Source organism: Cygnus atratus, chromosome 9 (assembly GCF_013377495.2).
Source record: "Cygnus atratus isolate AKBS03 ecotype Queensland, Australia chromosome 9, CAtr_DNAZoo_HiC_assembly, whole genome shotgun sequence".
Lineage (NCBI taxonomy): Eukaryota > Metazoa > Chordata > Aves > Anseriformes > Anatidae > Cygnus > Cygnus atratus.
The window spans coordinates 3,569,193-3,587,176 of record NC_066370.1 but is presented as its reverse complement, the minus strand read 5'-3'; the positions used below and the strand labels follow the sequence as shown (position 1 = coordinate 3,587,176).

The window sequence follows — 17,984 nt, the reverse complement described above, 5'->3', positions numbered from 1 at the left end:
CCAAAAGATTAAGCCCTGAACAAAACATTTGTTATCAGATCATATTTCCGTATGTATCTCTCAGAAGGGCTTGGCTCCACAGTTTCCAAAGCATTATTTTGTTTTCAGAACCAGAATGGTAGCAGAGGTAAAATAGCTGTATATAAACTAATTACATATTTAAACCAGTCCTTTAATCATCTGTATTTTGTTAATTTTCTGACAGGTGCATAATATCCTGTGTATCAAATTTTGGGCTACTACTTCTCCTTCTACTGTTTGTAAATACTGTCGTAAGAAAGTCACACAGTTCCTTTATTCTAACCGTGCTTAGACATTCTTCTGATGTTTGTAGGCTAGTCCTAACCAGTTCTTTGAGATTAACATAAACAGTGTTTCAAATATGCTGCTATTGGATTCAAAGCATTAATTAAAAAAATATCCTTCGGATATGCATTTAATCTGCATCCACGCATTCCATAGCAAGCTGTTCCTTCCCAATTATTTCATTATAAAAAAAAACTCAGTATAAATATCAGAAAAATTAGTATTCTGAGGTACTCTACTGCTCCTAAAACCCGTTTAGACCTTGTGCTATTAAGCAACGGAAAAATCTCAATGTCACTTTTTCATTATTGGTCAACATATGACTAAGTTGAAAGTTTACAGTGATAATAGCTGTAATATAAATATTTTCATGGATTATATAGTTAGCAGTAAGGCGTAAGCAGTGCTAACCATATGCGTCACTGCTGTGCTAACTGTACGTGGCTTATGAAAATGATGTTTTTGTTTATTTCTCCCTTATTTTCTTTCAAAGTACTGAATTTTCTTTCAATCAGCTCAGACAAAAATAGGAAACAGAAGCTATACTGTTAAAAGCTGCTTAAATGGAAAGGGACATTGTCTTACAGGTACTCAGGTAACTTTCTAGGTGCCAGCTCTTCAGCCTAACCAAACTGCTATTCTTACTCAAAAACATCTTCCATGTTAAGGGCATCTGGGTAATCTCATGTACACGAAATATATAAGCATGGCTAAAGAAATATATTTCATTATTTATTGAAATTCTCCACTAAAAAGTTGTAGTTTGTAAAACAGCATTTTACATTTTATTCCCTTTTATTGATAAGAAAAATAAACCTTCAGACAAAACAGTAAAAGAAATCCATGAGGTGAACAGTGGCATGAGATTAAGGATAGAAAGCAGCAGTTTTTTTTTTTTTCTTAAAGAAAAAATAATTATACTTAAAGATATTTATATAAGTATAAAATAATCTAGAAGATGTTTGGTTTTGTTTGATTGTTTGCCTTGTTTAGCAAACAGTTTTTGTAGAACAGGAGGAAAATCAAAATTTCAGACCTCACACTTGGGTAAAAAGTACAAGAACGGTGGCTTTCTACATATGGGGCCAATTGATCACAGCATCATTCATTTACTTCACCTATCATTGTTCCTGTGGCTTCTATTCCTCCTGACTTATCAATAAGGGCCCAAAAAGATAGAAAATATAAGATTGCTTGGGATAACACAGGATGTGAATTAGGAATGAAGTCAGGATCTTCTAGGTCCCAGAAGAGAACCACAACCTCAAGACTTGTACATCCAGTAATAAGATCTGGACCTGCACACAGGCAATAAATACTGCATTGGTAAGAATTATAGACTGGAATTATGATTGCATGAAAATGGAGTACACTATTACAGAGAATGGTGCCAATTATAGAAAACCTGGTCCATGTTAGAAAATCTATCAGTCTAGGCATTTGTAACTCCCACACCCTGTGATTTCTATGAATTATTATGATTAGCATTAATCGTGGTAACAGATCTAAATGTGCCAAAACTAAAGAGTTTAAGATAACGTGTCTAAATGGTGGCACACACAGAATCTGCCCTCCTCTTTTGGCTTCTGTTCATTCTTGGAAGAGAAGACTATGCTGAAGTTGCTTGTTTTGGCACGGTCTGCTCCTTTAACTTGATCTCCACCCTATTTCTAGGAATTCAGCCTCTTTCATGCCTGCCAGTCTGCTGAGCTGTGTGCTGTTTTTGGAAGGGCAGAATACAATTTTCATATAAATTCTATGACATACTTGTATGAATTGCCAAAATGTTCTCTGAAACCTAAGTGCCACATAAATGACAGCAAAATAGGGCCATTTACAAGTAGCTTTGGCTATGGATTTTGTATGATTCATTTCTAGTCACATATTTGCACCACCAGCTTGCCAACATTTCTGTGATAACCTATTATTTTAGACATTTATCGTTTGCTCAGTGTATTCCCTGCTGAATGCTAGTAACAAAGCTCACAGTCTAGATATCTGCATGGAATTTTGGGAGTCACTTAACACCGGTGACCAGTAATCTACACAAATTAAACTAATGTGTTCATCCAAGCATCTTTAGTACTGGAACAAAGCAGTTGAAGTAATAAACTTATTGAACTAGTGCTTGAGCATATAGTAAGGTTTTCAAAAAGAACCTAATTACGCGTTTTAATTGGATGCAGTACCAGTAGGCAGTATTTTCGCACGATTTATTGAATAGACACAAAAGCCTACGAGGCGAAATGGGGGGCCTACGGGCCCTACGTCCCCTCGCCTCAGCCAGCCGCCGCCCTGAGGCCACTGTGCCCGCCGGGCCGGGCTGCTCGGCGTTAAACCGAACGCCCACAGCAGCACACAGCCGCCATCTTCCCGCCCCCGGTCTTGTGAGGGGCCGCGCCCCGCTCTGCCTCAATGCGCACGCGCGGCTGAGGCGAGTGTCGAGGGAGGGTTTCGAACCCGCATCCCTCTGCGCAGAGTGGCGGCCGAGTCACGTGGGGCGGCGGCGGGGCCGGGGCCGGGGCCGGGGCCGCGCGGGGAACGTGAGTGGAGGGGAGGGGACGGGAGGGGCGGGGCCGGGCCGGTGTTGGTGGGGGGGGGGGGGGGGGGCGCCTCCTTTTCCTCCTCTTCCTCCTCCTCCTCCTCTTCTTCAGCGCCGGCTCCGGGGCCGGGAAAGGAGCATCATCGAGCGAAGGCTCTCGGCTCGCCACCTTGAGCAGTGCTTTTACAGGCTATGTGAAAATAGCCAGGGGATTTGTTTTCATTTTTCTTACTTTTTTTTTTTAACTAGAACTATGTTCCTCTTTTCTTAAAGTGCTTAAAAACAACAATAAAGAGCCCGCAAATGATTTGCGCGTGTATCGAAAGGAGGAGGGGTAAACAAATGGCCTGGCTGTATGTTGGAGGCTTTCTGAAGCGGCTGTAAGAGCACTTGGCGTGACTCAGCTGGTTGTGAGACGGGGTTAGTGGTACCAGGCTGCGTGGTGAGGGCCTTGCAGCCGCACTGCGTTACTGCAAGGAGGTCTGAGGGCTTGCCAGGAGTTAGCACTAGTGCCAGAAAGGGTGTACTTCCGGGTGTTCCGCTGGTACGGTTCATTAAACGGCTAACTTCATCCTTTCGCACTCCAGACTGCAGGCAGATTTCTCCTGAAGCAATAAAAAGAAAGAAGCACGAAGCTTGTGAGGGCCTTCGCGCTTCTGAAGTAGTCAGGGAAGCATGGATTATTTCACTTCAATTATATCGCCAAATTCTTGAGCTGAACAGGGGAGGATGCTCTTCTGATCTAATTTATGCTGTTTTTTTGATTATAGCAGTATAAGGTTTGCAGTCAAATCCAAAAAAATTCTGACCCTATTTAAAGTAATTAAACATCCATGAAGTTTAAAAATCTAACTGTGCCCTGATCTGAAATCCTCTTTTGTTCTGATAAGTGTGTGTGTATCTATTCACAACTCACACCCCCTCACCTTCACCAGTAGAGTGATACAGCTATAAATGTTAATTGTGATTTTACTTCTCTCAGTTAATTTATATATGTTTAGGTGTATCCTAGCATTTTGAGAAGTAGTTATTCATTATCTGTTATGAGATGGGGGTAGTAAGAACGTTTGTCAAATCTTTTTGTGTCACTTTGTTCCCACAAAACTGGGAAGGATCTTAATATGTCCATTGTCTCCCCCACAAAATGGTATTATAATAGCAAGTAATTCTGACTAACTGACCACAGAGGTTCAAAAAAAGCTGACCTTTCAAAGAAAGAAATGCTCTATTGACTTTTTTTTCTTTTTTATCTGTTTGATTATATGTGTCATATAAATTTAGAGGTACAGGACTGTCTCCGTTTTAGGATTCCAAAGCAATGAAACCAGTGGTGGCTCATGGCTGTTGTGTGGCCTCTGTTTGAATCTTGAACAGACTTTTTCCAATAAAGGAAAACAGTAATTTCTAATGAACTTAATTTCTAAGGAGAGTTACTAAAATGTAGAGTAGCAAAATGTAAACTACAAAAATCTATAAAGGATCCTGCTTTTTTGTCTGCTTTACACTGAAATGGCAGCAGAATTTCTGTTATATAAACTTATATAAGCCCAAACTACTCTTTTTGATGGTAAGCTAAAACTACACTTTCTGACTAAACTAAGCTATATCCATGAAAAGGGTGTGTGCATGTGTGTATGTATATATATCCATATAGATAGACTCATGAAAGGGATAGACCTAATACAGTATTAGGTTATTCCATTTTGGGAGATTATTTATATTGCACTATGAAAAGTGATGTGACCTTTGCCTCCAGAGGAGGAGGCAGTGAATATGACCAGTATATGTATTACCAGTAAATCCTTTCACCATAGATAACGCCTTAGTTTTGAGGCACATGAGCAAAGTATCTGTTTCCGTAGTGGCTGCCAATGAAAGGTAATGGAGAGACTGAAAGATCAGGAAGGAATGAGTTTAGTGGTAGACATAGCCTTTAATGCAGTCATTTTATGTTAATATTTCACTTTGTGTTGTTTCCTATCAGCAAGGTAGTTACTGAATTATTTTGACATTTTCTGATATGTCATGTTGTCTGGTTTTCAGTTTAAAGTTCAGTATTTTATGAATGAAAGCACCTTAAGGCCTTTAAAGGCCCATTTGATTAGTCTAGAAGTTATTCTCTATAAATTAATTACCTCTATAATTACATCAGAAGCTTGTCTTTTGCTCTGAACTATGTAATTGACTATATATTTGAAAGCTTATTGTAACTGACCGACCATGGTTGTCCTTCTCGTTGCATACATATTAAATATAAATGGGCTGGTTCTTTGTGTTTCAAATTGTTGAGGTTTTGCTTGCACTGATCTGTTTTTCTGTTTATTCTGCCTTCTTCTGTCCCTGTCAAAATTTGAGGACAATAGTAAGTGTTTGCAGTTTGCTTGTGCTTCCATTGTAGGACTCTCCTTTTGCCTTAAAACCACTGGTTCTTTTTCTGTTTTGTTCTTTGCTTGGGTAAGATTTTGTACCCTTAGACTCCATCTTCATAGGCAAGTACTACGGGTCTGTTGGGCTTATAGGTAGTGAGCAGCAGGTTATGCTCAGGATCTGGCCTTTGCCCCTTTCACCATGCTGTGTGTGTGTGTGTAAGTTTTTTTTGTTGTTGTTTTGTTTTGTTTTGTTTTTTTACTTTGGACAAGCTGCAGTCAGGACCTGGCAGCAGAAGGCCCAATTTTTCTGGAATGCGCTGGGTTCTTTCTTGGAGCATGTCTCCTGGTTTGGCTTGACCTGAAAAGAGACCGAACAGTTCGTGCCCACTCCAGAGAACAACAGTGAAACCAGTGGGAGCAATGGAGAGGTTCACTTCAAAATCAGACTCCCAAGCCAAACGAAAGCATTAACACTGGGATTTTTTCTGTCAGTGGAGGTTATACAGTGCTAAGGTTCCTCTTTACAAATCAGTTTTGCAAGGCAAGGAGAAGAGCCCAGTAGTTCTAGAGAGAAGCTGGCAGGGCTTCTTAAGATCAGGATGTGCCATGCAGGTAAAAGCAAAATCTGTAGGTCACAGCTGTATCCACCCTCCATATGAAAAGATAGGTTGCATTTTTTTGTCAATTCATGAAATCTAGGCTTATATCACATTGTGATTTTTGAGGAGAAGCACAGTGGGCTGGGTTTTGTTTCACATAAACCCAAATGAAAACTTCAGGCTAGATCATCTACAGTTCTGTCCATTTGCGGGGGGAACAAGGGTATAAGGAGATTCTTTTCCTCTAACTTCAAACTATAGCTGGAGGAAGAGACCGTGTAACATTTCATTTTAACTGGTATTTACTAAAATATTTACTTTATTACATGATTTTTCAGTAATATGAGGTTGTAATATTGTAGGGGTGCCAAGCAAGCAAGGGGGTTTGTCACAGTAAAAATAAAAGTTGAAATGCATTGCACTTGGTTAGTACAAAACAAACAAATAAATTCCAAGAATGTTTAGTTCAGACATTTATCTTGAGTAGGTGACAAAAATGCAGACACGTGGCAGTCTAGATGCAAGACAAATGTCCATTTCAAGTCTGTTCTGGAAATTTGTACATTTTGAAGTGGGTGGCATGTTTTCAAAAAAAGAAGGAATAAATGCTTCATTGTTTTGAGTCCTGTTAGGCTTTTAATAAACAAAGTTGAGGCTGAGGAAGAATGTTCAAGCAGTTGAAAGCTCTATAGATTTTAAGTGAATTGCATTCCAGAAGGCTCTTAAATAACTCGTTTTTCTTTCTTTATATATTTGTCCTTTATAATCAAATGCATGGTGTGTTTTGGCTTATGTTTGTGCCCCCAGTAATAGGAGCGATTTATAATACATAGCATAGCTGTAATCGTGGAGCAAACCGTTCCCTGTCATGTTACATGGTCACAGAGCTGTGCTGTGTGCAGGCTTCTCTTCCTGGGTGCATGTGTGTTAAAAGTATGAATGCTGGGAATTGAAGACCATCAAAAGGGGGGAAAACCTTTAAAAAGCGAGACTGTGTATTATTTGGCGGTTTGAACAACGCGGTATGGCAGAGTTTCGGGGTTTCCACATAACTTGTGCTGAAGCGATGTTGATTTAAATTCTAACAGTTTTTGTCGGCTGTTCTGTGGTGGGAAAAAATGTCGCTGTGTCAGCGGTAAAAGAGAAGTCAGAGGTTTGGGCAGATGAGCGCAAGAAGAGTTTGGAGCATTGGTACACCTGGCATGTCATATGGAAAGAGAGGATGACATTAATTAAAACTTCTGATTAGCTAAGGACTTTTCTTACAACATTGACATCAAAAAACAACAGCTGACAATGTTGATTATCCTCTACAACAACTGATTTACATTTTAAGAGGCCTTAGCTCATTTGAACTTTGTAGGGACTGCAGCTGTGGTCTCTGTAGTTAAATGAGGAGGGTTTGAAAGCAGTTTCTAAAGGTACCAGCGCAGTTTGGTTATGTGCTCAGGAAGCCTGGCCTGAAGCGTGTTTCTGCTGTTTCCACTCTGCTTTGGACAGGGCTTAGACATTATGGAGCGTCTCAGAGATTAGACCATGGGAAAAAATGCAGTGAATTTCCTCTCATTGTGACAAATAAGTTTATTTGCATTCTGTTCTACTGCATTTGCTTTGAGAATGCCAGCATTTTTTTCTTCTCTTAAAGCGCTATACTAAACATAAACACAATTTGAAGAGAAATCCAGAGGCTAGAGTAACTTAAACTTAATTTGATCAATTATTTGATGTTACTGTACTGTGTGAACTGCTGTGGAAGTATACGCTGCTTTTGCTTATGTTTAAGTAGAGGAGATAGGTTGGGCTGGAGACAGTCTTTTCAGATGTTCAACCCTGCGCAGGCTTCATATTCCTTTTGCTGTTATTGGATGACGTAAATCAGAGGTGATTTCCCTCTCAGTTTATTAATGATGCTCTGAACGCCTGAAGCAAAATGTTTGCAGACATAGCAGCTGTCTGTAAAAAAGCCAAATTTAGTAAATCCCAGTAGGAATAACGTGGAATGTTAAACTTTGCATCAGGAGCTGTTGGCCTTTCCTCCTTACACAGGTGTTATTTTTTTCTGCTGTTCTCCAGAAGAATGAGGTGGTTGTTTATCTAAAATAAAAACCCTTACAGAGGAAGCGTTTGATTTGATGAGTTGGAAAGGAAACTAACCAAAATAAATAAGTATATTGATAGTTTATTTGAGCTATTTTAGAATGTAATGGAAAAGGAAGTGAATGAGATGCTAAGATGAAAATTTTGTGTGTATCAGGATATTCAGGAAGTTTCATTTGAAACCTAATGGGGAAGTTTGGAAGAATAACTGTATTTTGCTGGCTCTGCTTAGTTTTGAATAATGTATCGTGAATCTTTAATAGTTCAGCAAAGAACTGCCATCCTAGAGGTGGAGACGTGTGGCCACACTGTTGTGCCCTTCTGGAGAGTTTTGAAAAGTAAAAATAGTGCTGGCCGAGTTTGGACGGCCCTGAGAACCTACTCGAAATTCCTTGTCATTCCTTTCATCTGTAGGCAGGTCCACGGCGCAGTCTCCGTGCCCCTTTGTGCTGTGTTCTCCCAGTGCAGGTACCTCCTAGTTGGAATTCTAGACTATAAAAACGAGAACAATTTTCAAAGCTTACTGTTAGGAATATGTAGCTGTCTGTGTTCCTCTTTGAAACAGTAACTTTTAATTTTCATTCATAGCTTGTGCTGAATATTTATAAAAGTCGGGATAAGGTCGTGAAAAAAATTACACATGTAGCAAAGATGGCCTGAAAATTGAGACTCTATAGAGAATATTTTTTATTTTTTCTTACCAGTTTCCTGCCTGAAAGTTTAGAGATTGTAAGTGAATCAGGGTAGTAGCGAAAAGATGTCTAGCACAGCCAGGAATTTTATAGACGAAATAGTCTGTCCAGGGCCACTGGAGGGAGGTTGCAGATTCCTTTTTGTAGTAACGCTTGTCTGGGTTAACTGTATAAATCCATTTTATTTGTCTTATACCGGTTTAAAAATTGTGACTTTTTTTCTCACTTGATTTTTTTTTTTCCGATTAAGAGGTGCCTCAGATGATGAAGTTGAAGAATTTGTTATGTTTTCTTAAGTGCATTAAGCTTGAAAACACGCCTGTTTCTGTATTATAATGCAGTTAGTTTTTTTTCCTTTCAGAATTTCCAAAACGTGTATTGTCTTGGATTTGAGCAAAAGTGGAGAAATCAGAATAAGCTTTGCATTTGAGTAAGAAGTGATAATGCAACGAAGACAGGGAAGAGTGAATGCTGGACTGCTTTTGCTGCTTTATCAAATTTCTCAAGTTGGACTTCAGAACATTCCTTCTGTTACCCTTGCAGTGCTTGTACTGAATATTTTTTTCTTTCTGAATCCCGTGAGGCCACTGCATGAAGCATGCATCAGTGTAAACGAAGGCTTCTACAGACAGAACTGGCAGCGTTTACTGCTTTCTCCTGTCCACCATGCAGACGATTGGCATTTGTATTATAACATGATTTCCATGCTCTGGAAGGGGATAATGTTGGAAAGAAAGCTTAAGAGTGTGTGGTTTGCTTATATAATTGCAGTGTTTTCAGTGCTGATTGGAGTTGTTTATATGGCGCTGGAATTCATGCTTGTGAAAATTCTGAATGATCCTTCATATGAAATGCATTGTGCCGTAGGTTTTTCAGGTAAGTTGGTCCAATTTAAGTGTGTAAAAATGAACGTTTATAGATACTAGCAATATTTTTGAATGTAGCAGATGGACACCTGTACAGCCGTGTGCATGTATGTTATGTCCCTGAAGTAATCCTTTTTTATTTAAAGAACGTATTCTGGGAATGTACATGGTGTGTTTGAGTACATGCTTGTATGACCAGCACAGTCTTTACCTGAGAACATGAAAAATATGATTACCGCAGTAGAATCGTGGTTCCAGCCGGTGTTCAGTGTCACTGACTACCCAAAGTCTGGAACTTGTTGTTTGCTGATGTTAATGATGCTTGTTAGTAGACTCTAGAAAAGCCCATCAGTTGACTATTATTTCTGAGCATCTTTTCTGGTATGAGCTGTGCACTATAAATGAGGTCTTTAGCTTCAAATTGTAAACAGTTCATGCCTGTCTTTAGAGACTTGCATTCATTTTTCTGCTAGAAACAATCAAGCAGCTGCTTGTAGGCATCTTCCAGTAATGGTCATGTCTCCTTATTTAGGAAGTCAGAGTTTCAAGTTGATGAATTCCTTTAAGAAAGTCTGAAGTTAAGGGGAGTAGTAGTACTGCTCTCCTAGGTACATAGAGTTTTTTCCTTGATGCCATTGGGACTTAGAATTAAATGGCAAAACCCGTTTTCTATCTCTGAGAAAGATGTCAACACTTTTTAGGTTTCCCTGTGGTATTCAGGGTGGTACTAGGCTGGAACATCCCGGCGGTTGCTCATTTGGAGCTTCAGTACTCCCTGGTCACCCACCTTTTGGTAACAAGGCATGCCCAGTTCTAGTACTGGCCTCTGTAGTGGCTGTAAGGGCCCTGAGCACAACCTCTTCCCCTGTCTAGGGGATCTGGCTGCCTTGCTCAAGGACAGCTTTGATATGGGACACTGCGATCCATCTCAAGCTGGTGGGAAAAGAGCTGAGAAGCTTTTGCCTAGCAGCTGCTTTTAAGCTTAAACCCTCTGCCTTGTCCCTGCTGCATCCATGCGTGTGTCTGGCCCTGCGCCTCACTGATCTGGACCTCCAGCTGGGTGTCCTGACTTCCTTTGGCCCTGCTTTGTCAAAGGGGTCAGCCTGGCAACCTGGGCTCTTGGCCGTTCACCAATGCACTTTGTTCAGGGGCTGTGGGACTGGACTTCTCCTGGGGAGGTTGCTGCTGCTGCCTGCCTCCCTGATCCCTTCGTGACCCTTTCCTTGCTGAGAAGAGTGAATTTCGAGAGTTTGAAACTTCTTTATACTGTATCATTGGGAACTACTACTGTAGTGTTGAGATTTTTCTGCATGTTTTTTTTTACCAGATTAGTTTCCACCTTCCCACTCAGCCAGATAGCAACCTACGTGTCCCTCTGCTGGAGCCAACAGAAAAAGAAAGTTAGATTCAGTGCTAAGATTATTCACAAGGTGCAACTTTATGGCTTCCTGCCCTTTTTGGCAAACGGGACCAAACTGCTGACAGCAGTGGTGCTGGCAGGCAGGGCGAGCGCAGGTGACTGGCCAGATGGGTCCTTATTTTATTCCTTACAGGAGACCCAAGTCAGCCATGCTTCAGTATTGGCTGGAGTGTGTATTTTGGACTTCTAGTGAACAAAAAAGGGACTAAACCTGTACAGAGCTTCCTCAGTTGAGGGATTACCAAATTGGATTTTAATTTACACGTTCTGCGAGGTACCTAGTTCAGATCTTGCACTGAGTATTGCAGCCAGTGCTGATGTGACTTGCCGTCTGCAGCAGCTGCGGGTGTTCCAGGCCTGGGAACGTGGGACTGCAGCCTGCGTGCACATGCCTTTGACTGCGTCTCAGGCAGTACGTTAAAGAAGCTCTGGCAGAATTAGTATCCATAGTTCATCTTTCAAAACCTTCAACATTTTCAACGTAACCTTCAGCATATGTATTTTCTCTTCAGTCAGGGCAAGTGACGTATTAGGGAACAGGCGATGAAGAAGAAATGTGTATTTTCCTGACAATAACTGTTTCTTTAAGAGCCAGTTTGTATGCGTGTTTCTGACTCGTTCATTTTATCAGCTCTTAAGAGTTTTAAGATGACTGGATTATTTATTTACCTATTTTGCAACTGGATAAAATAGGCCAGGGCCTTGTCCCCCTAACAGGAACATGACAATACAGCAGGCCTAGGCCCTTCCAATAGGCACTTAAACCTTAAATAAAATAAAATGAATTGAAGCTCTGCATAGAGAATTCTGGTGAGTCAAGGGTGGATTGGATAGAGACAACTCCTGAACTGTGTACTGCTATCGAATGTTTCTCCCCTCGAGTAAATTTATAGTTTCTGAACCAAGTCCAGTTTTATCAGCAGCAAATACTGTGTCTGTGCGTGCATAAAAACATTTCTTTTTAAATTTGTTCCTAAAATAAGAATATTTACATCACTGGATAGAGGAGTTTTGCCATTTCATGTTTTCTGTGGTTTTAGAAGGGGGAGAACCTTTTTCATGTTTTCTTTATTTAGTATATCTGAATTCATGTCCAACTCGGCTATCTTTTCTGTATTAAAATATTCTACTTTTCAATTTTGTGGATTTTTCAGGCAACTGTGTGAGATTTCTCTTCAGAGTAACTTTTTCAAAAACATGTTGGATGTTCTGATAAATTATGTGAATTCATTCGATCACATCAGCTTTTACTTGCATGATGGAACAGTTGGAGTCAGTTAGAAATTATTGTGTTTAAAGGTGATTTATCTAATTTTTCTTTTCAGAAACAAGTGCTCTGGAACATATGTAAGATTTTTTTCCATTAATTCCAAATTTTTGAGCTTACTGTTGAGCTTCACAAATGCATTTCTCTTGTTTTCAGTCATGGCTTTTCTCATCTCACTGAACAGTTTGAGTTCAATAATTTTGTCCATTATTACAACTAGAACTTTTTGTTTCTATTGTTTTGATTACTTGAATAACTACAGTAAGTAGGTGTATTAAAAAAAAAAAACAAACTTAAATTGGCTGTTATACGTAAATTTTTAATGCTTTTTTCTTAAGTGACTGAAAATTATCACTGACAAAACAGCTTAGAGCTGCTGTTCTGGCATGCAACAGTATTGCTTCCTGGTGCTGTGAACCTGCATGGTATTCCAGTTTCAGTAGTTAATTCATTTTGGTAGTTAAGTCACTATTTATTTTTTGGGCACGTGTACTTCTCTCTTGATGTGACTTGTTCTTGTTTGCAGGAGTCTTGTTTGCTTTGAAAGTTCTTAACAACCATTACAATCCAGGAAGAGTCAGCAATGTCCTTGGATTGCAGATACCCAGCAAATACGCCTGTTGGGTGGAGCTGGTGGCTATTCATTTAATTGCCCCAGGGTGAGTACAGGGTAATTCTTTGAAGTTAGTAGAAGAGATTTGGGTTATCTGAAGTAGTTGGAAATGTTTTATGAAGTAAGAGTAGTTATCTGATACCCAAATTGTACACTGGGGCTACAATTAAGTGCTGGGGCTATAGTATGCTTTTTCCTGTAACACCTTTTGACCACGCTTCAAAATGAGAACCTGGAGTACTGTGTTTGGAAGGTATTGTGAACTATTGGAGGGAAGTTGTGAGAAGTTGATGGTCAAGGAAAAGGCACATGCACTTTCAGTAAAATAACCTAACGCTGGGGTACATGACTATTTCTAAATAACCTATATTGACATTGTTGATCTGAGCCAGTTTTATAGATTATTTTTGGCAACTTAAAATGCTTATTAGAGTTTTTAATCTCAAAAAAATTAGATGACCTCACAAACTGAGAACTACCCAACTACCCCAATTAAAGACCAATAGCACAGGGGCAAGTCTTCATCCTGCGACAGAGATGCAGATCGCTGTCATACACATTCATGGCTGACAATTGAAATCAGAGTTGTAACACATTATGAATCAACAATGAATATTAGTTGCTTAATTTTGTATGGGTTCAAGGATCCAAAAGAGTTCAGTCTCAAAGCAAATCACAGTCAAAATAGGTAAATATAATAGGAATAATGAGCTTTTCATTTAAAAAAAAAAAATCCATGTATATTTGAAAATAGAGGAACATTCTGAAAAATCTGGCTTTAAATTCTGATTTTTTTCCTTTCACTTGTATACCTCTCAGCTTTACCCCTGGTGTGACATCTCTTGTCAGTATAAATATCTTGCATTGCTCTAACATTCTTAACCTCATGAAATCTTTTTAATGTGTTTATTTTCCTATTTAGTCTGTCTTTTTTCATTGCTTGTTTAATGCTTAAGGATATCACTGAGTCTTCACTGGTTATCAGTCAGATTTACTGTTGAACTTTTTTATTGATTAGAACTGTTCCTCTGGAACAAGAGGGCTTAAAAAAAAAAACAGGTTTGCTGGGAATGGCATTATATGGTGAAAAACATTTTCTATTGTTTTGTTTTGTCAAACAGCTTTTACTTTTCTATATTATGTTCCCAATTTATTACAAAATTAGTAACAAATTCCCAACTTCCAGTTAAAGAAGCAGCAGTGTTTTCCTGTACACGGTTGTGTAAAACAAGTTGTCTTATACTTATGCAATCGTTTAATTTGGTCTAATTTGCATTCAGATAGGTTGCTTAGCACTGGTAAATTGACTACATGCCCTTCTTTCTAAGCGAGATTAAATTTAGAAGCAGAGGCAATAAATTGTAATGTGCATGTGACTATGTGGTTTGAGTTAATATGGAAATGAACTGTGTGTATAAACACATGGATTTCATCCTATTGTTCCAAGAAATTCATTATTTTTCAAAGATAAAGCCAGCCTAGATTCTTGTAGTATGTCACTTACCTTACTTGTGTGTTTATTTAGTGAATATATGCCTTCCAGCAGAGCATCAGAGGAGGAGATGATGGAAATAAGTTGTCATGGAAGACAGTGACAGTGGCTAAACTAAAGGCAAACTTTTGTTGCTAAATAAGTGGCTTTGTCCTGTGATAGAGTAGGGTGCTTAAATGATGATTCCTACTAGCCTTTTGGGTTTGCTGTTAGGCAGAAATTGGGGAAATGAAGTAATACAGGTGTAGGTTTTCTTTCTCTGCTTTCATGTGTGCTGCTGCGTGACTGACACCACAGAATTGAAATAAGTCAGGATAAATGCAGTAGCAGCAAGGAATTGATTTGAATTCAGTATAAGAATACTGGAACATTATTCATATAAAAATAATACTGGGAGATGCTTGTAAGCATGGGATCAGAATCGGATAGATGAAGCATAAATCTTGTTCAAATGGATTTCCTGTAATGATAGCAATTTTCATGGAAACTACACAGTCAAATGAAAAGTCTAGTTAATTCTGTTTAGAAGATTTTGCTCAAGTAATGTGTGCATCAGCTTGATGGCAAATTTCTTCAGGAAACGGTATTTAGACATATTGCATAATTATCATTGGTATGAAGTGAATGGTTGAAATAAGATCTCTGGGGAGATCTACATTTTCAAACAAAAATTAAATGAGACATCATTTGAATTTCTTTATACCAGAGAGAACATTATTTAATATCGATAAAGCTCGTTGACATTTAGGAAAAAAGCATGCAATTTAAAAAGTCAAGAATCCTGTTGCTATTCCCACTCAAAGTTCAGTTTGCATTATGCAAACTGCAAGTTATACCACAAGCAATAATTCTGTCAGTTTTTCTTAACCAGCAGGAGAAAAGGCAGTAGTTTATCTTGTTGTTGCAATCAGGAGGATATTTATTAGTCTAACAATTTAATAACAGTCAACTTTGAAAAATATACATTCAAATCAAGATATTGCTATTATTGCAAATAATGTAAAAATACTATTTTGGAATTTGATAATGGAAGTTGCTTTATGGTTGATAGGGTTTTTTAAGTATATATAGAATTATTTCACGATATATAAAAAGCAGAAAATAGGAGTAACCTCAATTTTCTGGATTAGATTTGAGAGGAGTGGAGTTCATAATACATGTGAAAGGAGCCTTGGTAATGTGTTTGGACAAGAGTTTCACGCAACTTTTGTGCTTTTCTATAAACTATATTTGTTCATTTCAGCTAAAATGACATTTAATTCCAAAACTTGTATATTGTCCTGCCTTGTGAAAACAGTTGTAGTTTTGCCATTAGCTTTAATGTCAGCAGATAAAACTCATACAGCCTCATAGGCCAGAAATCCATTATGCAAATTTTTTGAAAAGCCAGTCTACTGAAAATTAAAATTCACTGTAAAATGTAGTAAAATGTCAAGAAGGTTGACATTGACACTGAAGTATTATCAGGAATTAATGGTTCAATTATATTTGAGTTCATTGGAAACAGGAATATCCACTTTGGGCTAAGGCATGTGGTTAGAAGAACATTAATTGCATGTGTGAAAGTTATTTTATCCAGTTTACTTATATTGAATAATTCCAGTCTACATATTTTCATTAAATAAGAAACGTTATAGGGGATCTGAATTAATCTGATATCAGAATGAATGCTCTGAGTAATAACTGCAAAAGGACAAGGATATATCTCTATACACACACATACTTGTATAACCATAAATGTTTATACTCATCAGTATTTAGTATAATGTGCTTCCCAAGATCACCACTATATCAAACGGATCTTTGCAGGGGCTTAGCAGCCTCACTTTTTACCTTGCTAAGCAAGGGCAAGCGGGCCCGAACCCAGCAGGGTTTGGGAGGCCTCTTCCCCTCTGGATGGGAGGCCCAGTCCCTCCAGGCAGCCAGCTCTGCCGCTCTGGTGTCAAGTCTCTTGCTGCAAGTTGTTTGTTACCACTTACTCTATGGGTTGTGAAGGTGCAAAGTTTGTTTGTTCCTATTTCTGGCTCTTTTGCATTTTTTAAATATGTTGTATCCATGAGAGGTTTGGTCAATGGGCTAAGTGATAGTGGTTCCTTCAGTCTTTTCCCAAAAGTTGTAGGCTTCTTGGTTTTGTTGTCTTTGGCTTATTTTCCAGCTGAGACCTACCACTGTTGAATAGAGTGGAAAGTTTTACTTCGTTTTACTTTCAGGCAGCGCTCCTGTCTACGTGTTCGCAGTGAAACCCATGTTTCCTGTAGTGGTGTGGCCCACTGACCTGTGCTTTGTTGTATGGCTCGCTGCGTGTGCCGGCTTCTCTCCTGAAGCTTTCGCACTAGGTAGTCCCTTCCAGCCTGTTTGTATAGCTGATTTCTGTGACGTGTTCAGAACTTCGTACTTGTCTTTGAATTATATCCTAATGCTTTGTCACTGTGTCAAGGTTGCTTTAAATTATAATGTCATCTCCTGTCACTCGTGTAGCTTCTCTCAGCTTGTTGTCATTTGTAAACAATACTTGGTATAGACTCTTGTGGAAATACACTTGGTTCATATCCTTAGTTTGATAATGAATCACTGATGAGCATTAACCCAGGCTTTTTGGCCAGATACATATCTGCTTAGTGTAGTTTTACTGCTCAAAGTTTATGAGAAACCCTCTTCATGAGAAATGCCGTGAGACAGTGCTTCATTCTCACAGCCTGTCGTCTGCAATTTCTCCCTTTCTTGGGAGGCTTGGAGCCCTGTCAAATCCTGGGGGATTTGACTGATTTGTTCGTGTCATAGCTGTTTTCTGCTTTTGATGTTACTTGCTTGAGTATAGAAATACCCTTCCAGTCTTCCAAAACTAACCTATCTTCAAAACAGCTGCAAAAGACAGTCTGACTACTTTAGAATTCAGCTGTATGGTTAACTTGTTTTTTCATTTGTTTGCATAGAGTGACTTGTGTTGTGAAGGGACCTTAAAGATCACCTAGTTCCAACCCCCATGCCCATGGCCCACCGACCGAGGCTGCCCAGGGCCCATCCAGCCTGGCCTTGGGCACCTCCAGGGATGGGGCACCCACAGCTCCTCTGGGCAACCTGTGCCAGTGCCTCACCACTCTCTGAGTGAAGAATTTCCTCCTAACATCTAATCTAAATCTCCTCTCTTTTAGTTTAAAACCATTCCCCCTTGTCCGATCACTTTTTATTTTGAGGTTTGAAGTTTTTAATAGAATAACTGTTTTTTCTTTGTAAAATTGCATAGTATCTGTCTTTTAGTTGTTCCATGTAGGAAATGCCTGTACAGATCTTTTCCATGCTATAGATTACACATTAGCAAAAAAAAAAAAAAAAAAAAAAAGTATTAAGTCACCATTAGAGTAAATTAGAATATAACACGTTCTAAGATATTGTTTCAAGAACTGATGTTTGCTGAACTTGGATGAAACATTAAGCATTTTGCTAATATAAGGGTTTCTATCTTTATGCTATGTAATTGCTTTTCCTAAGTAATTACAAGTAGCGTATTTGTGTTTGTCACACAAATTGTATGACAAGATATATGAAGATTTGGTTTATCAAATATGCTTATTTTGTGCATGTCAGTGGTAGCGTATATGTGTGACAGTGTACCTGATATTATTTTTCCTCTAGGAAAAGCTGTTTAAACATCTTCGTTATTAGTGCGTTCTCCTTGAATAATATAATAAAACAAGTGTTAGGTTAGTATACTAGGTGCCTA

General features: G+C 38.9%; 1 protein-coding gene across 4 annotated transcripts in view; it reads left to right on the top strand.

Annotated features, from left to right (window-relative positions):
- Window positions 1-2,729: 2,729 nt before the first annotated feature.
- Window positions 2,730-17,984, top strand: part of RHBDD1 (rhomboid domain containing 1) — a 38,416-nt gene continuing 23,161 nt past the window's right edge. Inside the window, exons 1-3 of one of the 4 annotated variants that reach the window (XM_035545081.2) lie at window positions 2,730-2,849; window positions 8,967-9,481; window positions 12,685-12,817. In XM_035545081.2, coding sequence (XP_035400974.1) covers window positions 9,049-9,481; window positions 12,685-12,817 — 566 coding nt within the window. In that variant the 5' untranslated portion in view covers window positions 2,730-2,849; window positions 8,967-9,048. Of the gene's footprint in view, window positions 2,850-3,251; window positions 3,269-4,706; window positions 4,727-7,651; window positions 7,698-8,966; window positions 9,482-12,684; window positions 12,818-17,984 lie in introns of those variants that run through there. The other 3 variants (XM_035545078.2, XM_050712617.1, XM_035545079.2) reach the window with 3 other exon arrangements.